Raw genomic sequence first — 22,662 nt, forward strand, 5'->3', positions numbered from 1 at the left:
TTAGTAAAGCTCATGTCTGTGTGTCGATGAGGGCTTTAAGAAGATTAGATCATAGGGGCTCTCACCTCTGATGGAGTCCAAACTTGAATAGAAATGAAATAGAAAAGAAAACCTGAACAGATGACTATTGGGAGGTAGTGCAGCTATGGGAGGCGGTGCCTATTGGATAAAATAAGTCAATGGGGGTGCCCTCTGAAGGATAAAAGTGTCCCTGCCCCCTTCCTTTTATGTGGTTCTGCTTCTTGGCTAGCATGAGGTGAACTCTGCCACATGCCCCTGCTACCGTGATATTCTGCCTTGTTTCCAACCCAAAGCAATAGGTCTGACTCATCTTGCAATGAAATCTCTGAAACCATAAATCAGAATAGATTGTTCTTCTTCCTAAATTGTTTCTCTAGAGTATTTGTCACACTGATGAAAGTCTTATCAACACAGAACTTCAATATATAAAGGTATGGAGTATGTACTTAGCCTGTAATAACTAAATACATCAGGATCCTTAAATACATAAGTTTTTCCATAGGCCAGTTCACAACATGGAAGCAGGTTTTCCTTGGAGCAGGTGAGTGCGAGATGACACCCAAGGCTGAAGACACAACCTTTTTAGTCTCCAAGGTGTCATCACCACACCTCTTTTCCCTATTCTAGTTTTCAAAAGTGAGTGACACACCCAAGGGGAGATGGAGAGGTGCCCAGGGGCCTGAATACCAGGAGGCAGAGATCACTGGGGACCATTTACAGGTTCTGATCAGTTCCTGCAATAAAAGGCCACTATATTGAGCAATGATAGTCCAAAAAACAGCAATTAGCCAGGCATGGTGGCATATGCCTTTAATCCCAGTGCTTGGGAGGCAGAGGTAAGGGGATCGTTGTGAATTCCAGGCATACTGCTCTACGTAGGCCTTGATGGACACTTGGGCTGATGGACACTTGGGCTAGTTTCATCTTTTTTGCTCTATAAACAGTAGCGCCATGAACATCACTGGATTTGTTCCTGGCACACTTGAATAAAAGTTTGTTCAGGAAGTACACCTGGAAAAGGAACTATTGCATCACTGATATGTCCTCTTTAAAATATCGCTGGGCATGGTGGTACACAGCTTTAATCCCAGCACTTGGGAGGCAGAGGAAGGAGAATTGCTGTGAGTTTGAGGCCACCCTGAGACTCCATAGTGAATTCCAGGTCAGCCTGGGGCTAGAGTGAGACCCTACCTTGCAAAACAAACAAACAAACAAGCAAACAGACAAACAAGAAAAGGGGGCTGGAGAGATGGCTTAGTGGTTAAGTGCTTGACTGTGCAGCCTAAGGACCCCGGTTCAAGGCTCGATTCCCCAGGCCCACATTAGCAACATGCACAAGGGGGTACACGTGTCTGGAGTTCATTTGCAGTGGCTGGAAGCCCTGGAGTGCCCATTCTTTCTCTCTCAAATAAATAAACAAAAATAAACAAAAAAATGTAATGCCAAATTGTTTCCCAAAGGAGGTCATAATGATTTACATTTTGAGAAAGAGTGAGTAACACACATTTCAGTTGTCCTAAATCCTATCAGACATTTGAGAATGATTTTTTATCAGCCTGGAAAGCATCAAATGGAATTTCACTGAGGTGTTTTATGTATATATATATATATATATACACATATACATATATATATATGTATATATATGTATATATATATACACATATACATATATATATATGTATATATATATATAAAATTTTAAAAAAATTTTTATTAGCATTTTCCATGATTATAAAAAAAATCCCATGTTAATTCCCTCCCTCTCCCCCCACACTTTCTCCTTTGAAATTCCATTCTCCATCATATTATGAGATTTAAAAAAAAAAAAACATTTTATTTAATAAGCCTTGTGGAAACCTACTTCTTTGGATAATGGCACACCCAGAAGCCATAGATTGTTACTAGAAAAATTTCAGTGCCAGGGATGGGATACCTTCCAGTGAGTTGTTTTCCAGGGAGGTCCCTGATATCCCAAAACATTACAGGTCATTTCAAAGCTGTTGGTTTCTCACCAGAATTAGATGGTAAGACCCTATTGTTGGAAACTCCACATGCTTGGGCTGCAAAGTCACTGAGAAATCAAGCAGGAACAGAGCTGAAAACCTCCTCCATGTGGACCAGCTGACAGAAAGCTGGGAAAAGCTAAGCTGCAGGCAGCTCTATGGGAGAGAGAAGTCATCAACTGTGGTAAACAGCAGAGAATACTGTAATCCTTAAGACTGGCTAGTCAGGCCAAATGTGCCAATTGGTGCAATAGTAGCATGCCTGTTATGGGGGAGATGAACTGCTCTCTAATTGTACTGGAAGCTGCTCCACGGGAGGGAATACACACCTGATACTGAAAACCTAGTCAAAAGCCTATGGTGATGAGCGCTAGGGGAGTAACACCTGCTATTGTCTGGCTAAATGCATACATTATGCTCACCAACTGCCAGTAAGCACTTTTCTTAATGTTCATACCCATATATTAATAGTACTCTCACTTTTTCCATTATAGAGTCGGGGGTGTGGAGAATTGGCCTGCTAGGGTCTCAGCCACTGCAATCGAACTCTGTGATGCTTGCTCCACCTAATGGGCATGTGCGACCTTGCACTTGCCACACCTTTGTATGTCTGTCTTATGTGGGATCTGCAGAGTCACACATGGGTCTTTAGGCTTTGCAGGCAAGTGCCTTAACTGCTAAGCCATCTGTCCAGATGAACAAGCTCCAGATGCATGTGTCACCTTGTGCATCTAGGTTACGTGGGTCTTGGGGAATCAAGCCTCGAAGCAGGGCTTCACAGGCAAGCATTTAACCGTTAAGCCATCTCTCCAGCCCCTATTTTATTTATTTATGAGAGAGAGAAAGAGAATAAGCATCCCAGGGCCTCTTGCCACTGCAAACTTTTGGTTAGAGAAATTTCTCTTTCCAGATGGTGGTGACCACTGGGAAGACTCAAAAGTCACCATAGTGCTGAGAAGAAGTGACAGTGGAGTGTTCAGCACTGAGACATCTCTATCACACCTTCCAAGGCTCAGGGTCCATTGCAGAAGAGGTGGTAGAAAGAATGTAAGAGCCAGAGGAAGGGTAGGACTGCTTACAATGCAATCTACCAGACACAAAATGGTTTGGATATCCATGACCTCACTGTGCCTGGCAGTACCTACACAAGACCCTCATAATAAGAGGAAAAGATGATGACATCAAAATTAAAGAGAGACTAATTGAGAGGGGGAGGAGCTATGATGGAGGGTGGATTTGTGAGGGGGAAAGTGCAGAAGTGGAGGGAATTATCATGGTTTATTTCTATAATTCTGGAAGATGATAGTAAAAGTGTTAAAAAATATATATTTTATTTATTTTCAGGAATAGAGAAAGAGAGAGGGAGAGAGAATATGAGTATGCCAGAGCCTCCTGCCACTGGCAACAAACCCTAGATACATTACTGGGGAATCTAACTCTGGGCCATCAGGCCATCAAGCACCTTTAACTGTTGAGCCATCTCTCAAGCTCTTCACTGAGGGTTTTTTTTTTTTTTTTTTAGTATCTTATTTATTTACTTATTTATTTTTATTTCTTTACTTGAGAGGGAGAGACAGAGAGAGAAAGAGGCAGAGAGAGAGAGAGAGAGAGGGAGAGAGAATGGGCCTTTAGCCACTGTAAACGAACATGCACCACCTTGTGCATGTGGCTTACGTGGGTCCTGGGGAATTGAGCCTTGAACCAGGGTCTTGAGGCTTCACAGGCAAGTGCTTAACTGCTAAGTCATCTCTCCAGCCCCTATTTTATTTAGGAGAGAGAGAGAATAAGCATTCCAGGGCCTCTAGCCACTGCAAACTAGCTCCAGATACCTGCACCACCTTGTGCATCTGGCTTATGTGGGTTCTGGGGAACCGAACATAGGTCCTTAGGCTTTGCAGGCAAGTGCCTTAACCGCTAAGCCATCTTTCCAGCCCCTCACTGAGGTTTTGATTTGTACACATGTAGTATGTTTTGCCATACCATCAAGTGCTACCCTGTGATCAAATGAGACTCTGAACTCTATACCCAAGTTTTAGCCATCATCCATGTTACAGCATAATATTACTTTAACTAAAGATCACTCCTGTGCAAGTTCCCTGCTTACAAATTAAAAGCAAGCTCTGTGTGGTGGCACACAACTTTAATTCCAGCAGTCAGGAGGCTGAGGTAGGAGGAACACTGGGAGTTTAAGGCCAGCCTGGGAGTGAGTTCCAGGTCAGCCTGGGCTAGAGTGAGACCCTACCTGGAAAAAAAAAAAAAAATTAAAAGCAGAGTCAAGACTTGTAGTAATAACTTAAAGCCTATGTTGGAAAGCACTAGAAAATACAATCAAATGGTGAATAAAAAGTAAATTATTAGGGCTGGAGATATGGCTTGATGGTTAAAGGCGCTTACCTGTGAAGCCCAAGAGGCCAGGTTCTATTCTCTGGTACCTATGTAAGCCAGATGCACAAGGTGGTGCATGTGTTAGGAGTTCATTTGCAGTGGCTAGAGGCCCTTGTGTGTCCTTTAAGCAAGCACCTTTAAGTGTTGAGCCATCTCCCAAGCCCTAAAAAAATCGCTTTTAGACTAGGGATATAGCTCAGTATAGATCACATGTTTAACGCGTACAAGGTTCAATCCCTAGTGTGAAAATTTTTTTCATGGATATGATACTCCTTATGCATTTATTTTAGTGAGAGCATTGTAAGGGAATTGAGAGAAAACGTGAGGCATGTACATCTAGTTTATATATACTATCTCTGTGCCATAGACATTGTTTACAGAAAGAAGGGTGGATCATTGTGGGTTGGGCACATTTTTTTCCCTGATTCCAGAACCTAGGAGATGGTGGCACTATTAAGGATTGAAGCAGGATTTGCATTTTGAATGTCCTGTTACAGGTGAGGGATACATGGAGAAATTAATAATTTCTCTACCTAGATGTCACGCTAGATTGTCAACTTTGGATTGCAAACCAGCTGATTGATTAAAATGCTAAACTTAGGTCACACCCTGATTGGACTTTACCCAAGAAACATGCTCCAGAACAAGCCAAAGTTCGAAGAATAAACTCAGTTGTAAATAGGCAAGAAATCAGGTGAGCAGTATTAGCTGGAAACTGCCCTTGGAGGCAGAGCGGAGGAAGTGACCCCATAAGCAATGCCAAACAATAGAAGCTGGGTGGGTGCACTTTGAGCTTCTGTGAACATCAGCATAATAAATAGATCATTTGGTCAAGATGACATCTACTCATGCTTTGTTGGGATAGACATTTACTTTCTTTCTTTTTTCCCCCTCTCTTTTCAGAAGATCTCACTCTAGCCCAGGCTGACTTGGAATTCACTCTGTATTCTCAGGCTGTCCTCAAACTCACAGCAATCTTCCTACCTCAGCCTCTGGAGTGCTAGGATTAAAGGTGTGAGCCACCACACCTGGTATATTTACTTTTTTAAAGGTAGGGTCTTATGTTGTTTAGGCTAGCTTTGAACTCATGATTCCCCTCCCAAGTATTTGGGGTTATAGGCACCCAGGGCCTTTATAAATGTGCCCCTTTGAAAAGCAATTTAACATAGTTTTATTTAAAAAATATTTTATGTAGGGCTGGAGGGATGGCTCATCAATTAAAGACATTTGCTTACCAAGCCTAATGGCTAGGGTTCGATTCCCCAGTATGCACATAAAGCCAGATACGCAAAGTGGCACTTGCATCTGGAGTTCATTTGCAGCGGCAGGAGGCCCTGGCCTGTACTCATACTCAATCTGTGTCTGTCTTTCTCACTCAAATAAAAAAAAATAAAGCAAGCTGGGGTGTGGTGGCACATGCCTTTAATCCCAGCACTCGGGGAGGTGGTTAGAGGCCACCCTGAGAATACAGAGTGAATTCCAGGTCACCCTGGGCTAGAGGGAGACCCTACCTCAAAACAAAACAACAACAACGGGCTGGAGAGATGGCTTAGCGGTTAAGCACTTGCCCCTGCAGCCTAAGGACCCCAGATTTAGGCCCGATTCCCCAGGATCCACGGTAGCCAGATGCACAAGGGGTCGCAAGCGTCTAGAGTTCGTTTGCAGTGGCTGGAGGCCCTGATGTGCCCATTCTCTTTCTCTCTCTGTGCCTCTTTCTCTCTCTGTTGCTCTCAAATAAATAAAAATTTTAAAAAATTTAAAAAAAAATTAAAGCAAAGAGAAAATATTTTGCCATGGAGCTGCTGTGAGTTGGGGCAACCGAGTGACAGCAGGGCTTTCCCAATGCTCCGCCTTTGCTTGTAAGACTGTTCTCTCTGCTCCAGCTTTTACCATTCACGTCTGGTGTATTTAGTTTCTCTAAACCCAGTTATTTGACAAATCCACCTCTTAAATCCTGATGAGGGAATCTTTTTTTTGTTTTTTGTTTTTCGAGGTAGGGTCTCACTCTGGCTCAGGCTGACCTGGAATTCACTATGTAGTCTCAGGGTGGCCTCGAACTCATGGCGATCCTCCTACCTCTGCCTCCCGAGTGCTGGGATTCTGATGAGGGAATCTTTTTTTTTTTAACTTTTATTTTTATTAACATTTTCCATGATTATAAAATATATCCCATGGTAATTCCTCCCTCCCCACCCCCACACTTTCCCATTTGAAATTCCATTCTCCATCATATTACCTCCCCATTACATTCATTGTAATTACATATGTACAATATCAACCTATTAGGTATCCTCCTCCCTTCCTTTCTCTACCCTTTATGACTCCTTTTTAACTTACTGGCCTCTGCTATTAAGTATTTTGATGAGGGAATCTTAATTGGCCAGATTATCTTCTGAAGAGGAATTCCGACAGTCCGTGGATTGGCTGTCTTAACCCAATCAGCAGATTTGATAAGAATTTTCAGAGAGGAAATGTAAGACAAACTTGCCAAGATCATGACCAAAAGTGTGCATGTGCACACATAGTCCATCAACAGTAGTATGACGATAATTATGGGTTGTCTAAGTGTGCAGGTATTACAATGACTTTGAAGATCACTGATTAACACAGTAAATGCTAACGGAATGTTTGAAAAAGGACTACAAAAGTGCATATGCAGCGTAAGAATTTTCTGAGAAAAGGATGCACATTTCTAGTCTATAAGGGAAAGCTAATGGGTTAGTGGTGTGACTGGTGGTATAAAAATTCTTCAGAGCTGAGTGGTGGCACTCAGGAGGCCAAGGCAAAAACAGGACGAGTTATTTGTGCAGTTTTCAAGTGTCCCTTAGTAAACAATGATTTCCCCTTTTATCATTCGGGGAAGTAGTTTTAAAGTCTTCCTTCCTTTTTCTTTCTCTTTCTTCCTTCCCTCCCTCGCTTTCTCTCTCTCTTTTTTTTTTTTTGAGGCAGGGTTTCACTCTGGCCCAGGCAGACATGGAATGGAATCCACTATTCTCATTTCTCTTAACTGCTTGGATCCCAGCACCGCCGGGCCTCGCCCACCGACCCTTCGGTGGAGGAAAGCCCTCGGTGCGGGCCGCGGTTCCGCAGAACCTCGCGCGTGGACGGGGAGGGGCGCGCGCGCCCGCCTTCCCTCTTCCGCCTCCGGTGGCCGCGGACTCTGCCCCGGCCGCTTGCGAGCGTGTGCATGGCTCCGCTGCGCTTCTCGGCCAACGTGTCCTGGCTGTTCCCCGAGCTCGCGGGCCTCCCCGCGCGGCTGCGGGCGGCGGGCGGCGCGGGCTTCGAGGCCGCCGAGGTGGCCTGGCCGTACGCGGAGTCGCCCGAGGCGCTGGCACGCGCCGCGCGGGACGCAGGGCTGCGGCTGGTGCTGATCAACACCCCCCCGGGTGCGTGGCGGCGGATCGGGCCCCGGCGGGGGCGGGGGGACGGCGGCGTGACCGACCCGCTCTGAGGCCTCTTTTCTCCGCAGGAGACCAAGAGAAGGGAGAGATGGGGCTGGGGGCCGTCCCGGGGAGACAGGCGGCCTTCCGCGAGGGCCTGGAGCAGGCTGTGCTGTACGCCAAGGCTCTGGGCTGTCCCAGGTATCCTGAGCGCCGGGGCCCTTCTCCACCCCAGTAGCCTAGGCCTTTGTAAATCGCCTTTTGTAGTTTCATCTATCAGTTTGCCACTTTCATGCTCACCCCATGCTGGGAGCTCCCTTCGATCAGGGCCGATGGCAAGGTAAATATAGCTTGCCGTCCATTCCAGGACAAGACAGCTAGTTGTGGGAGCGGGTAGAAGAAAGCTGGTGGCAGGTAGTGACGCTAGTGAACAGTCTTGAAGGCCTAGACACCCACTTTGTGCACAAGAGGTTCCATATCCAGGCAAAGAGGCTTGTGGCCAAAGGCGAGGGAAGGTTGGTGAGTTATGTATGAGGCTGGAGATGCAGCATATGATATTGGGTCAGTAGGGCCCAAATGCCTAGAACTGTATGCTGGAAGTTGGATGTGGCTGAAATCAGAAGGTGATGGGAGGGCTGGAGAGATGGCTTAGCAGTTAAAGCGCTTGCCTGTGAAATCTAAGGACACAGGTTCGACTTCCCAGTACCCACATTAAGTCAGATGCACAAGGTGGCACATGTGTCTGGAGTTCATTTGCAGTGGCTAAAGGCCCTGGCACGCCTATTCTCTCTCAGATAAATAAAAAATAAAAATAAAAAAAAGGTTATTGGAGGCAGTGGGGTTGAGCCAATGTCATGTCAAATCCTGTAGAGGGCAAATAGATGTGCTGAGAAGGAACTAAAGAAGGAACAAGGGCCTGATTACTGGTGAGAAAGGCAGAAAACAGGCATGGACTCAGAAACAGATGCAAGTAGAGAAAGAAGAAACAAGTGGCATGGAATGCCCAAGATGGGCAAGGGCCAAAGTATTTTTAAAAAATTTGTTTGTTTATTTATTTGACAGCGGCAGACAGAAAGAGGCAGAAAAGGCAGAGGTGGGGGCGGGGGAATGGGCACATCAGGGCCTCTGGCCACTGCAAACAAACTCCACATGCATGCACTACCCTGTGTGCATCTGGCTTATATGGGTACTGGGGAATCAAGCCTCGAACCAGGATCCTTAGGCTTCCCAGGCAAGCACTTAACTGCTAAGCCATCTCTCCAGCCTCTCAAAATCATTTTTAAAACACGAGTCTCAAGCATACTTATGGGCTGAGGAGGAGAACAAGGGAAGAGAGAAGCTGAGAGTACAGAAGGGGAGGTTATGGACGGAGGCTCTCGGGCAGGAGGATGGTTTGACACTGAGGAGGCATCTGGGTCCGGACTTATGTTGGGTAGACGGATGTGTCTGAGGCTGCTGAGATATCTGAGCATCATGACTCAAATGGTATGGATGGCAGACCTTGAGATGGATGGTCAAGAGCTGCCATCCAGAGGCCATCCACTCTGAGGTGTGCAGGGAGCAAGAGCATGAGCAGTCCTTTCCATCTTCTCCACAGCATCCACCTGATGGCCGGTCGGGTGCCTCGTGGGGCTGACCGAGCAGCCGTCCGAGGTGAGATGGAGACAGTCCTTCTGGAGAACCTGAGGCATGCAGCTGCAGTTTTGGCCCAGGTAAGAAGTGGAAAACATACATGTGCAGGGGAAGAAGAGGGTCACTGGGTAGAGCAGATGGTGAGTAGTGGTCCAGATCAGAGGGACAGGTGATGTTGGACAGATGTGGGGAGGAACTCTAGTCACATCCAACATGGTGTTAGGAGAACCTCGTGGGACTGCTGGAGCCCATTAACACCCGCATCACTGACCCCCAGTACTTCCTGGATACCCCTCAGCAAGGTAGGATCCCAGCCCCATGCCTCCTCTTGTTCCTGTAATTCTTGTGCTCTTCAAAGTCTCACCGTCCTCTTTCTGACTTCTTCCCCAGCGGCAGCCATCTTACAGAAGGTTGGAAGACCCAATCTCCAATTACAAATGGTGAGATAAATGGGGTGCTCCTTCAGAAAGCCAAGTTCTCCCACCGGGGGTTTGACTAGCACCCTCTTCCCCAGGACATATTCCACTGGCAGATCATGGATGGGAACCTGACGGCAAACATCAGGGAGTTCCTGCCCATCGTGGGTAAGGGCTCCCTTCCGTGCTCCTTGCCACCCTTTCAACCTCCCCCTCACCCCTCACACACACTCTGAGGCCTCTACAATGGCCCAAGCCCCATGTCTCTCTACTTCTTTTCCCAGGACATGTGCAGGTGGCACAAGTCCCAGGCCGAGGGGAGCCGGGTAGCCCTGGGGAACTGGACTTCTCTTACCTGTTCCAGCTGCTGGAAGATGAAGGCTACCAAGGCTTTGTGGGTTGCGAATATCGGCCTCGAGGTGAGACTTCAAGCATGGCACAGAGAAAGGGGGGCTCTGGAGGGCTGGAGGCAATTCTTCCTTGTGCACTGAGAGGTCACTACCACTGTCTTGGCAGGAGACACTGCAGAGGGTCTGAGTTGGCTACGTTCATACTGGGACACACGAGGTCGCCCACGGGCTGATCTGCACACCACCGGCATGCAGTGAGGGTGCCGCAGAATTAAAGACAACCTGCTGACGTTTTTATACGTGTATATTACAGATGTGGGGACACACAGTGTCTAAGACTTCAGTATCTGGGTTGCTTCCCTCCCATTGAGAAAGGACACATAGCTCATGCTCAAATCCTCCAGTTAATGCCAGGGTTGCTGTGGCTACAGGAGCTTTTGAGCCCTACTTCTCATCTACAGATGAGGAATCAAGGGTTAGAGAATAGGCGTGGGGCTTGAAAATGGTACACAGGTCACAGGTCACAAGTGCTACAGAGGCAGAGCTGGGATTAGAACCAGTGTCTTATCTCGATGGCAATTTCCAGTAGTGATGGCTAAGTGGGAATAAAGACCAGAGGGCCAAGGGTGCAAGTGGCTGACAGTGACCAGACTGAGGCAGGATTCAGGCAGAGCTCTAAGGGGTGGTGAGGACATGCCACCTGGTGTGAAGAACTCCTGGTATGCCACCCACGGAGGAAGGCATTCTCTTCTGGAGAGCCCAGGGGCCTCTGGAGCCCGGACTGTTCAGTAGTTGTATCTGGGGAGATCCCCAGACACAGTAACAACTCTTCAGTGTTACTCCCCGTCTGAGCTCACTCTGGGGCCCATAAGTGCTGGTCAGTTTTGACTCAACGAGTAGTGAATCAGTGTTCCAGTTCTTCAGAGGAGGCGGGTCCAGAGGGTGAAACAGGCGGTGTTGATGACAGACTCCAAGTGGTGGTAGGTGGAGACCAGCTGGGCAGGGGGGCTCTCACTGTCCTGAGACTGCACTGGGAAGGGCTCTCGGAAAACCACTGTCAGAGACTGTGGGAACATGATGGGGTGAAGTGGTAAGAGGAGGCCACAGGAGGGGACAGGAGCAGGGCTCAGGAGGAATGTGTACCCGGCCTTGGCAAGCTGAACTGGGTTGGGGTAGTCTGCCACTAAGCCCCTCGCCCTGCTCTCACCGTCTTTCCCAAGTGCGAGTCCAGAAACACGAGAACAAAACAGTCAGTGAACTTCTGATTTAGCACAACCTGCAGCAACAGATGAGATGAGACGAGGGAGTGAGCTTCGTGTAACCTAGGGGACATGGGCCTCTTTCTGGGCTTGTGGAGATGGCAGGCTGAGGCCTCCTCTGGTCACACCCCAGCTCATGTACATGTTCACGCCACTCAGGACTGGTGTTGCCAAACTGAGCCTCAGTCTGACTGCTGGAGCCCCCGCAGAGTACTTCCAGAGGGTACGCCCACAGCTTGCCATAGTGAAGCCAATAAATGAATTCCATGGCATGACTTCTCGCATCCTTTCCTGGGTCTCATCTCTATGAGCTCCCTGACTGGCCCTTAACGTCAGGTGCTCCTTTAGTGCTTGCCTTTGGGGCGTAACTGGGAGGTTCTTCCCTTCCTAAGGCTTCCATATAGCTGGGGATGCGGCTCAGTGCTTGCCTCATGCCCAAGGCTTGAGGTTCAATCCCCAGCACCACACAAACAAAAACCAAGGCTTCTGTATCACATAGTCACATAGCTACGGCCTAGGTGTCTCTCCTGACCTCCAATCTCGGACATCTGCGACCTTGCTGGCCTCATACTCAACTCCAAGCTGAACTCACGTCCCTTCCCCCAGCCCACCTTTGGTGCTCCCTCCCACCACTGCAGGCCTATCTCAACCACCCACACCATTTACTCTTCTGGCCTAAGGCCTTGGCTTCCCTGGACGATCTGTTCTACACTAGAAATGAGTCCGTGTTGCAGAGACCACTTTTCTCACTTGCGGTCTTCTCAGGAATGCTGCTTCTAAGCTGCAGTTCTCGGCCCATCTCAACTTCAGCTCCCCATGCGCACACTCAACACCCCACATTGTACCTGTTCTTCGTGTTAGCGTATGCACACACCATCTGGAGATATGCTAAGGCACAGATGTGTGTGGGCATTTCAGTAGGCTCCCAGGTGATGATGCTGGTCTGGGTACCATACTTTGAGTCACCAGGTGTTAAAACCCAAGAGCTCCCTTCTGGTACTCCATCCAGCCTCCGAGACAGATCACAGATGAAGCCCCTTGGTTGTCAGTGCCAGAGCTTTGCCCTCGGGACCTCAAGCCATGGTGTGTGTTCTTGGCAAATTCTCAGGAACTTGCTGACTGCTCAATACTCCACTTTTACAGGTTATCAGTGTAGCCCAGTTCCACCGAGACCACAGTGTAGCAGAGCTTGTTTGGTCAGGTTTGGACTCTTAAGGGTTTGCTATCATCTATGATGAGGATTTCTATGGTTTCCCCTTTTAGACTAGGGCCAATGGGACTTACCAGGTATTGTGTTCCCAAATCTGGGCTCTGGAAATGGCGGCAGCTCTGGGGGAATCGGCTGAGAAGAACCTTGATCAAGCTCTGATACCAGGAGACCGTCATGGACAGGAAGCAATCCTGGAAGAGGGTCCATATTTCTGACTCTTATCCTAGTCATCTGAGACTCCTTTACCCTCCACTCTGGCTGCTGTTACAATCCTGGCCCTAACCCCAACCTTTCTGGAACCCATGGTCCCTTACCAGCTGGGGGTCAATGTCCCCAATGGATTTGGCATGGACTGCCTCTAGGAGCTCCTCGAGCTCGGCTAGGGCCAGACGTCCCCCAAGTCTCAGTCGGTCAGGCCCTGGTGGCTCCAGCAAGAAGAGGCGCTTCCAAAGGGTGTCACGCCGGCAATGCCCGCCAGCCTGCCGGACCAGCTGAGCCAGCCGTGCCCGTGCCATGCCCACCTCTGCAGCTAGTGGTGGGAACAGAGGAGCTGGTCCAGGGGCCAGGACAAGGCCGGAGGTCTCCCCAGGGCTACCAACAGAGCTGCCAGGAGCTTCTGGCTCAGGGGGTAGTCTGGGAGGCTTCCGGAACCTGCGCATGTCAGCAGTGAGTCTGGGGAAGAGTTCTCGTTGACTGGTGAGCACCACGAAGAACTGCAGCCTGGAGTGGGGAGCAGGCAGGAGAGAGTGTCACAGCAAGAGACACGGGTGAGAGCAGGGGGCGGGTTGGGAAGTGGGCGTGTTCAAGGTGAGAGATCTGACCGCAGAACATGCCGCTCTGCTTCTCCTTGCTCCTCAAAGGGTGCAGCACAGTGACAGACCAGTAGAGACACATCAAAGTCATCCTGATGGCGAAGTCCCTCAGAGTCCAGGTAGGAGCCAGAGCTGTGCAGTTGGGATGGGAGAGATGCCCTAATGAAACCAACCCCACCCCCACCCTTGTGCCCAAGAAACATGGGTTTCCCTACTGTAAGTGTGGCTCCGACCTCAGCTACCAGAGGGCATGTTGGATGCCACTCTGATCTTACCTGTGCCATGCTGATACCAGGGCATATTCATTATGTTCCGGGCCTCCTGGCCGGGCCATACGCAGTGGCTTCATGTGGTAAGAGCTGGCATGGTCAGCCACATAATTGTACAGCTGGTGAGCAGCAATGAGTGGTGTAGGAAGCTCCAATGTCCCTAAGGGCCAAGTTATAGGAATTAGTAAGCATTGTGCCTGGGACAAGCACCCTGCTTTGGTGGGGCAGGGATGGGAGCCATTAAGGCTCTGCTTTCCTTGGGAGCTCCTGAGTTCCCATGGGATGTTGGCATGCTATGAAAATGGTTCAGAGCAGAGGGCAGGGCACACATGACATAAGGCCCCAATTCTGGTGTGAAACTAACTGTGAAAAACTTAAGGAGTAAAATATAGGACAGAACTGTGGGGAGACATTGTCCTGCTAGTTATTAAGATGTCCCACTAGTTCTGGTCAGGTTTTACCTTGTGTGTGGCCTTTTCTTTTTTAGCCTCATGGGCTCGCCTTCTGGCACTGACCTTGGTAAATGTGATTGCGGCCAAAGTGGGGTCCATCCGGATGGTGGGCTAGGAAGTGTCGCAGGAAGGTGGTGAGGTGGTAGCCGTGCCGCAGCACCAGGTGGGCGCCAAGCACGTGCTGGTGGACAAGGCGCAGGTGGAAATCATAGCTGAAAGAGTGCACGTGCATCAGGTCTCGTACCTTGTCACACTCCTCTGTGAACAGCATGGACAGCTGAAGAGGGAAAATGGAATGGAATTAGGGTGTAGTAGCACAAGCTGTGCAACCCACATTTCCCTCTTTCCAAGGAGAAGAGGAAACTTGACAAAGTTCCCCAGCTGCCTTAGGCCCAGTGGTCCCCCTTTAGCCAGCACATCTTCTATGAGAAACTTTCCTCTTACTTACGCTTTTTCATTTATTTTTTTTTCTTTTTGGTTTCTTTGAGGTAGGGTCTCACTCTAGCCCAAGCTGATCTGGAACTCACTCTGTAGTTCTAGGCTGGTCTCAAAGTAACAGTGATCCTCCTATCTCTACCTCCCAAGAGCTGGGATTAAAGGCATTTGCCAGTACACCTGGCTACCTGTGTATCTTTTTCTTTTTCTTTTTTTTGAGGTAGGGTCTCATTCTAGCTCAGGCTGACCTGGAATTCACTATGTAGTCTCAGGGTGGCCTTGAACTCATGGCAATTCTCCTACCTCTGCCTCCCAAATGCTGGGATTAAAGGCGTGTGCCACCATGCCCAGCCCAAACTTTTATTTATTTGGTTTTTCGAGGTAGGGTTTCACTGTAGCTCAGGCAGACCTGGAATTCACTATGTTTTCTCAGGGTGGCCTCAAACTCAAGGTAATCCTCCTACCTCTGCCTCCCGTATGCTGGTATTTAAAGGTGTGCACCACCACGCCTATCTTTACTCACTCTTTTGGAGGCCCTGGTGTGCCCATTCTCTCTCTCTCTCCCTGCCTATTTCTATCTCTCTCTCTCTTAAATAAATAATAAAATATTAAAAAAAATTATTTATTTAGAGTTGTTTCATTATGTAGTTTTTTTTTTTTTTTAAACTGAGGTAGGGTCTCACTCTACCTCAGACTAACTAGGAACTCACTCTGTAGTCTCAGGCTCACATCTAACTCAGAGGGATCCTCCCAAGTGCTGGGATTAAAGGCATGTGCTACCATGCCCAGCTATTTATTTTATTTTGAGAGAAAGTGAGCCTCTAGCCACTGGAAATGAATTCCAGATGCATGCGCCGCCTTGTTGTACATCTAGCTTATGTGGGTACTGGGGAAATGGACCTGGTTCCTTAGGCTTCACAGGCAAGTGCCTAGACTGCTAAGCCATCTCTCCAGACCCATATTCTACTTAATCTTAAGATTCCACTGGAATACTAGGCCAGTGTGGGTATCCTCTTACTGAGTATGCTTGCCTTTCTGGCTAGAAGGAATCACTGATGAAAGAAGGGAGGGAGGAAGGAAGGCAGAAACAGACATAGGCCAGGGCTTTGTTACAATAGGATATGTGGTGTTGGAATGGCTGAATCCATCCGGACAGTCTTTGGGGAACTGGGCTTAGGAGTTAACAGAAAAATAGACTGTAGGAGCCAGACTAGCTATATGACCTTGGTAAGTCAGTATGTCTATGCTCCAGTTTCCTCATCTACCTTGGAAAAAATACACAGATCTGAAACACTGAAGTAAAGATTAAATCAGTATTACAGAGACCTAGATTTTAGCCCTAAGAATCCCACTGACTAGTGTGTCCTAAGACAAAAAGTACTGAACCTCTATGAACTTGGGTCTCCTTACTTAGGAGTGAACTGCTTCTCTTCACTTATACATTAGGCACTTAATGAACAGTGATACCCTGAAGCAATTTAAAAGCTAGAGAAGTGAGGCATGGCAGGCCTGTAATCCCAATATTTGAGAGAGAGAAGGATCAGGTGTTCAAGGCCATTCTTGGTTATACAGGGGATTCTAGACTAGCCTGGACTACATGAGTCTCAAATGAAGGAAACCTGAGCAGGTTTAGGAATTACATAAGGGGCTGGAAAGATGGCTTAGTGGTTAAGGTGCTTGCTGGCAAGCCAAAGGAACCAGGTTCAATTCCCCAGAACCCACGTAAAGCCAGGTGCACAAGGTGGTGCATTCATCTAGAATTCATTAGTAGTGGCTAGGAGGACCTGGTGTGCCCGTTCTCTCTCTCACACTATCTGCCTCTGCCATCCCTCACTCCCTCTCTCAAAGAAGTAAAATACCGAAGGAAAAAAAGACAAATTAGTTAAGAAGGGACAGGCTGTGAGGACTCTAGAGATTAGGAGCAGGAAAGCCAGAGCAGCTCAGAAGAGTACTTCTGATCCTGTAAGAAGGCAGGAAGGACTACCTGTACCCATAGCTCCCTCCTGAGCACCCTGGCCAAGGTAGGTTCCTGCACACAGAGTCACCATACTCCTGCAGGTCACATCTTGTGCTTGTCTGTGACCAGGTACCCACACTCAAATCAAGGGCAGCTATGGGGGCTGGATTTGAGCTGCCCACAGAAAAGAATGTGTACTATCTGTATTGGGTCCTTGTTTTTTAGAAAGTTCATTTGAGGTAACAAAGAACAGGCCCCAGGGTGAATTCCTAGCAAACTGCAAAGCTGAACCAAGTACAACAGGGCTTCTAGTACCCGGCCTCATATGATTTCTTAACTCATTCTGAGCACACCAGAGTACCTGTCCCTTCTCAGGTGCTGAGGGCTTGCCTTGAGGCAAACTGACAAGGCCAGCTGTTCCCAGCTCTGATTAGGCTGGGACTGTGCATGGCAGTGACCTGAGCATGCCCCTTACTCATTGTGCTTGAATGTGCTCTTCCAGCTATCTATCATCATGGATGACCACTGTGCAAGCTGCACAGTGTGGGGTGAACACAGGGCTGGCCTGGTCTCTGTGTTGGCCTGCTTTCTGCCTTGGCGGTGCAGTTGAATGCAGCTTTGGACTATCCAGGTCAGACACAGTGCCAGATAAACCCCTGGCTGCACTACATGGGTCATGGAGCCACACTGCTTGTCACATGCTGGGGCTGTACTCACTGTTCCTAAGCCTTGCCCACCCCATATTACTTTGTCCCCATCACAAACCTGAGAGTTGACAGCCTGCCCCATTGGGATTCGGGAACATTCCAGGGCAAACTGTTTGACACAGAAGTAACAGCCCTGAAAAGAGGGTACAATGCGGTCAGGAGGGTGAGACCTGTCTATCGGGCTCTTCCCTCATTGTGCTCCCTCTGCTCACCTGGAAAGTCAGCTCCATGAGGATGATACCTCCAGGAAGTGCCCGCTGCAGGTGGCAGGTTGTAACTGGGGTGCCAGTGCTCTGAAGAAAGGCAAATGGGGGCAAGTTGGGAGCTTCACCATCTTCTTAACAGCAGGACTGAAGTCCTTTAGGTTCCTGACTTTTATGATGCCAGTTTGGGATTGGAGAACTCAGCTCATCAGTCAGAGCCACTGACCTTGGGTAGGGGGACATAACTCAGGACATCATATGACACCACATTACCTTGGGGCTCCCCTCAGTCTTGGCTTTAGGGCAGGAGAAGGAGCCGCGACCTTCTGTTCCAAGGACAGCCATGGCCCGTAGCCGGCTGGTGCTGTAGGGAAGGGAGAGAGAGGGAAGAGAATGATGCAGGCAAGGGGATGAATGATTACTGCTGCCAGACCACTTTGCAAGGAAGAGAGGCAGGTCTGCAGAGGGAGGAACTTGCTCAGGCTCCCACAGTGAGTAAGTGGTAAGGCTGGGCCTGGGGTCCAGGTCTAGACTGCAGGGCAGGGCAGCAGCTGCTGCTGTATGGAGCGAGCTATGCTCAGTGGGGAGGTGGAGACCCAGCATCATTCTTTACTCCTTGAGGAATAATCTTGGCGAGGGAAGGGAGGTGATGCAAGTCCAAGATTTCATATGGAAAATTCAAGGAGCTGCTTGACGAGACAGGGAAGAGGAGTTCTCTTCTGAGTGGGAATGACAGTCCCAACATTTCATAGGCTTACTGTCCTTTATTTCTTAACTCAGAGCCAAGGGGACATGAGAATCAGGAAAGGACTATGAAAGCACAAAAATGAAAGAGTTAGCAGGTATTGTCCATCACGCCAAGAAGCTATAAACTGCCAGACTCTTGAGGTATAAGCAGTAATTGGAGTGCCAATGCTTGAAGGAAGGAAAAGATTGTCAAGTGTGAGGCTCACCAGCCTTGAACCAGCAGGACAGAAGTCTTTAATGGCATCAGCCTGGGATCAGTGAACTCAGTACATCACTCAGAGCATTGGCACTCCAGTTACCACCCCTGCAGTGGGCATTACCAGGAGTCTCAGCCTCATGGACCCGAGTTTCCATTGAATCTTTAAGGAAATTGGGATCAGACTTAACACAGTAATTGGTGATTACTGAAGATGGTGGCAGCTGGGAGCTGGGGAGATGGCACAGCAGGTAAAGTGCCTGCCATATAAACCTGAGGACCTCACTTCAGTTCCAAGTACCGAAATAAAACGATGCTAGACATGGCGGCCAAAGACAGCATTCCTAAAGCTAACACCTGAATGTTAGTGTATTTACAAAAGATTGGGGCCAGAGAGAGATGGCTCAGTAACTAAAGGTGCTTGCTTGCAAAGCTTGATGGCATGGGTTTGATTCTAGTTCCCACATAAAGCCAGATGCACAAAGTAGTGAATTTGTCTGGAGTTTGTTTGCAGTGGCAGGAAGCCCTGGCACACCCATATTCTCACCTTCTCTGCCTATTTGTCTCTTAAATAAATAATAAAAAAAAGACTGGTAGGAATGGAATGCTTGATTTTATATATTTAAATAATTAAATTAATTAAATATATATTAATTCCAGCACCTGGAAGACAGAGGTGGGAGGATCACTGTGAGTTTAAGGCCACCCTGAGACTACATAGTGAATTCTAGGTCAGCCTAGGCTAGAGCAAGATCCTACCTTGGATGACCCCCCCCCCCAAAAAAAAAACAACTCATATTTTGTCACTGAACAATGGCTTGTTGGGGGACAAGGACTCACAGGAGCATGCCTTTTCTTCTAAAGCTGGAAAACGGGGAAGTATGGAGGTGGTGGGGGTAGGTGGATATGTAGGTGGGAGAGCAGACAGTAGTTTCAAAATTCCCAAAAGGTCAGAACTGGCTTTCTGGTATTATCTTCAGCAAGAGAGAGGCACATTTTACAAAGTTACTCAAAATCAGAGAGAGACTAGAAAAATGCCTCACAACATCACAGAACTGAAGATATGAAAGTTCATGTGAGCAGGTAACATTTTTCCTATGTAGCCATTGGGAAAGTGCTGGGAAAATAATGTTCTGGCTGCTGAGACACCAAGAATATAGAGCAGGGACCTCAAAAACAGGGCTCAGATCTGGCACAGGATGGGAAAGGGGTTATAGCATTGTCACTGAGCTCAGGGTCAATGAAAGGTGGTGATAGAGACTTGGCTCCTTCCCAGGATTCTGGCCAGACAGTGAGCAGGATGGAGCCATGGACATTGATACAAGTAAGCCCAGTGCAGCAGCCCTTGGTGAAAAAGGGATCATCCTGGGTGGAAAGACCAATGAGATGACCAGGAAATGACAAGACCCAGATCCCAAAGCTTAGGAGCATGTATGAGACACTGGGTGATATAAACAGATAAGGTGTGGGTGGAAACAAGCTCAATGAGAGTGCACAGACTGCACTAACATGCCTGTGAAGTCTGTAAACAGTACGAGATTTGTAGGACATGGCCCGAGCAGCATGCGAAGTGCCCCACCTGTATGCCAGCCTGGTGGGGTGAGATGGGCATGCACAAAGCCCGAGTGGTCAGAGCAGGAGCTACATGAAGAGAGGAAGGCTGCAGAGGAGAAGAGGGTCGTAAAGGAGGAGTGGGCTCACCTGCGAGCTGGTGAGGGGGGCCGCAGTGGGACGAGCACAAAGCCAATGCTCTGCAGATACTGCACATACTGCTGCAAGAAGGCCAAGCTCAGCTCCTTCAGCCATGGCTCCTCACGGGCTCCTGGCAGAGGCATATCCAAGGATTCACAGCTGGTGGGAACCTCTCGGCCCCCAGACACTGGCTCAGGGCGATGGCGCCGCTGTGGAGTGGAAATTAAGGGTCTGCCCACTGACAACCCTGTAGGTGTGGAGGCCACTGTTGGAAAGAAACCTCAGAATGGAAATCTTGAGCCTCACCTGCCCCTCAGTGGGCACAGAGGTCTCTGGGGGTCCATGCATCCAGGCAGCTGGGTCGAAGAGCAGGGCTGTTGCACAGTAATGCACCAGGCGGGATGACTGCTTCAGGGTCTCCAGCTCTCCAGCCTGAGGACACAGGGTAGTGGGTAGTGAAGCAAGCAGTGGCCAAGAAGGGGCCAAAGATCCTCATGCAGGATGCAGACTGGGTTACTCACACTGATGGGCATGCTGGCTGGGGCAGAACGCTGCTGCCAGGTTACAAACAGGTTCTCCATCTTCATCTGGCGCTCCAGCTCTGGGGGCAGGAGGCATCAAGAGCAGCTACAGGATCTCACACCCCTTCCTCCCAGACTCTATAGATTGTCTCACTTCATTGCCTGACCCACAGCCCTCACCTCTGCGCTCTGTCATCTTGATCTCTAGGAACTGCTGTCCATGGTAGGTGACAGGATCAGGAGGTCTGGGCACAGGACCACCCGTGGAGCTGGGGCGGGCAGCTGTGATGTCTCTTAGGGCCTCGTCAAAGGGAAATGTGTCTAAGTGAAGGGGACCCCCACCACGCGAGCACCCACTCAGTCGGCCCTGCTCACGGCTCAGCGGAGGGCTTGCACTGCGGATGAGGGTCTCCACTTCCATGGTTGGCAACAGGAACGGGTTTGGCTCCTGAAGGAGACAGAGCATTGCAATGGGCTCAGGTCCTTTGTCCTTGGACCCGGTCTCCCACTTTATGGCTTCCTTCCTGGCTTTTCCTCCATAGTACCTCAGACTTCAGTCTGTTTCCTCTCCCCTACTTCCTTGAACTGATCCCTCAGAGGCAAAAAAATAAAATAAAATGAAATAGTGCAGAAAGCTAGGCAGCAGGCACCTTTGCATCTCGCATAGGGAAGTCCAACTGGCCACAGTGATGAAATAGCCCAAGCTTCTGGCTGAGCAGGCAGAAGATGAGATGGGCCCGTGCATTCTGCCACTGCACAAGGCGGACTAATGCTCGGCCCAATGCTGCACTCAGGTCTGGAGCCCAATTATAGGTCAGCAGCTGTAGCTAGAGGTCAAGGGTCAGGGTCAATAAGGTCACTGAATTCTCTCTTCCACCCAGCCCATGACTCCACATTTACCTTCTTGTCCATAACCTCTAACAGCAAAAGCCTCTGTCGGGGAGCATTCCTCCCTGAGCTTCCGTCACCTCCCGACTCAAAGCGCTGCACAGCTTTGGCAGCTACAGGGTGCAGAGGGATACAATGGCAGGGGGGTTGCGGGCAACCCCATTTTCTTATTTATTTAATTTTTTTTTTTTTTTTTTTTTTTTTTTAGAGAGAGAGGAGATAAGAGAATTGGCACACCAGGGTCACAGCCCCTGCAATCAGGCTTTAGACACTGCTACCTAGTGGGCATGTGTGACCTTGTGCTTGCCTCACCTTTGTGTGTCTGGCTAACATGGGATCTGGAGAGTAGAACATGGGTCCTTAGGCTTCACAGGCAAGTGCCTTAACTGCTAAGCCATCTCTCCAGCCCCAGATCCCACTTTCCTCCCTGTTAGGGTCAGAAGACCACCCAGCATCTCTTGAGCCCAGATTCCCCTAGGCCCCCCTCACCCTGCTGAGTTGGTCTCCTCCACTGTGCAAAGTTCCTTCCCAGAAGCAGCAGGTGCCGCTCTGCTGCTGGGTGGGGAGCTGGGCCCAGCTGTCCAGGGGAACAAGGGCTGAAGACACTGGGCTCTGAACCCCTGTTGGGAGGGAACGGTAGGTAAGAAGGAACTCTTACCTGGCCTCATTCTCTGGCCCAGCCTTAAACACTCTAGGCCTAGAGCCCACCACTCCTAACTCAGCCTCGACAAGTTGGGCTTCCTAGAGTTCCCTTCAATCCACCCGATCTGAAACTCACAAATGCTGCTCAAAGACACGGACACTGGTATCTCCAGCCATTGAGATGACCAGAGTGGTGAACTCAGACAGGATGGATGGAAGGAGGAAACGGGACACCATGTGGGTGGAGCTTCTGGACACCGAGGCACAACCTGGAAGGCAGAGAAGTCACTGCTGGGCTTCAGAATGGACAGCAGGCCAGGGGGCTGAGGGATGAGAGAGCCTTACCAATGTGAACCATAAATCCCATCCAGCGCTGAATGACATGAGCAAACACTGGGTGCAGAGTCCCCACCTCACCCTCCTCTAGCTGTGTTGTCCAGCGTCTGAGGACAGAGCACAAGGAACTTTCATGTCCATATATG

General features: G+C 49.0%; 2 protein-coding genes and 1 long non-coding RNA gene across 7 annotated transcripts in view; 2 read left to right on the plus strand and 1 right to left on the minus strand.

The window, feature by feature from the left end:
• Positions 1–7,598: 7,598 nt before the first annotated feature.
• Hyi (hydroxypyruvate isomerase (putative)) lies at positions 7,599–11,724 on the plus strand. 2 transcript variants are annotated; one of them, XM_045148943.1, is made up of 8 exons: positions 7,599–7,798; positions 7,882–7,993; positions 9,390–9,504; positions 9,648–9,726; positions 9,815–9,864; positions 9,939–10,008; positions 10,125–10,259; positions 10,333–11,724. In XM_045148943.1, the coding sequence occupies exons 1-8, from the start codon at positions 7,600–7,602 to the stop codon at positions 10,446–10,448; spliced, it is 876 nt and encodes a 291-aa protein (XP_045004878.1). In that variant the 5' UTR covers position 7,599; the 3' UTR covers positions 10,449–11,724. The 2 variants fall into 2 exon arrangements, with proteins under 2 accessions (XP_045004878.1, XP_004672534.1); XM_004672477.2 differs by having other exon boundaries at positions 10,357–11,724.
• Positions 10,477–22,662, minus strand: part of Szt2 (SZT2 subunit of KICSTOR complex) — a 66,696-nt gene continuing 54,510 nt past the window's right edge. For all 4 annotated transcript variants that reach the window (XM_045148942.1, XM_045148941.1, XM_045148938.1 and 1 more), the window contains 19 exons: positions 22,526–22,623; positions 22,317–22,449; positions 22,028–22,158; positions 21,551–21,651; positions 21,301–21,477; positions 20,831–21,098; positions 20,651–20,730; positions 20,436–20,561; positions 20,139–20,338; positions 17,768–17,858; positions 17,504–17,584; positions 17,350–17,424; positions 14,256–14,469; positions 13,747–13,900; positions 13,481–13,603; positions 12,974–13,379; positions 12,734–12,850; positions 11,398–11,466; positions 10,477–11,254 (listed from right to left, as the gene is read on the minus strand). In XM_045148942.1, coding sequence (XP_045004877.1) covers positions 11,111–11,254; positions 11,398–11,466; positions 12,734–12,850; positions 12,974–13,379; positions 13,481–13,603; positions 13,747–13,900; positions 14,256–14,469; positions 17,350–17,424; positions 17,504–17,584; positions 17,768–17,858; positions 20,139–20,338; positions 20,436–20,561; positions 20,651–20,730; positions 20,831–21,098; positions 21,301–21,477; positions 21,551–21,651; positions 22,028–22,158; positions 22,317–22,449; positions 22,526–22,623 — 2,788 coding nt within the window. In that variant the 3' untranslated portion in view covers positions 10,477–11,110. The remainder of the gene's footprint in view (positions 11,255–11,397; positions 11,467–12,733; positions 12,851–12,973; positions 13,380–13,480; positions 13,604–13,746; positions 13,901–14,255; positions 14,470–17,349; positions 17,425–17,503; positions 17,585–17,767; positions 17,859–20,138; positions 20,339–20,435; positions 20,562–20,650; positions 20,731–20,830; positions 21,099–21,300; positions 21,478–21,550; positions 21,652–22,027; positions 22,159–22,316; positions 22,450–22,525; positions 22,624–22,662) is intronic.
• LOC123460630 lies at positions 12,153–14,710 on the plus strand. The gene is made up of 3 exons (XR_006637134.1): positions 12,153–13,426; positions 13,520–13,590; positions 14,228–14,710. It is a non-coding gene; the product is annotated as an uncharacterized LOC123460630 (long non-coding RNA).

Source organism: Jaculus jaculus, chromosome 5 (genome assembly GCF_020740685.1).
Source record: "Jaculus jaculus isolate mJacJac1 chromosome 5, mJacJac1.mat.Y.cur, whole genome shotgun sequence".
In the NCBI taxonomy this organism is placed as follows: domain Eukaryota; kingdom Metazoa; phylum Chordata; class Mammalia; order Rodentia; family Dipodidae; genus Jaculus; species Jaculus jaculus.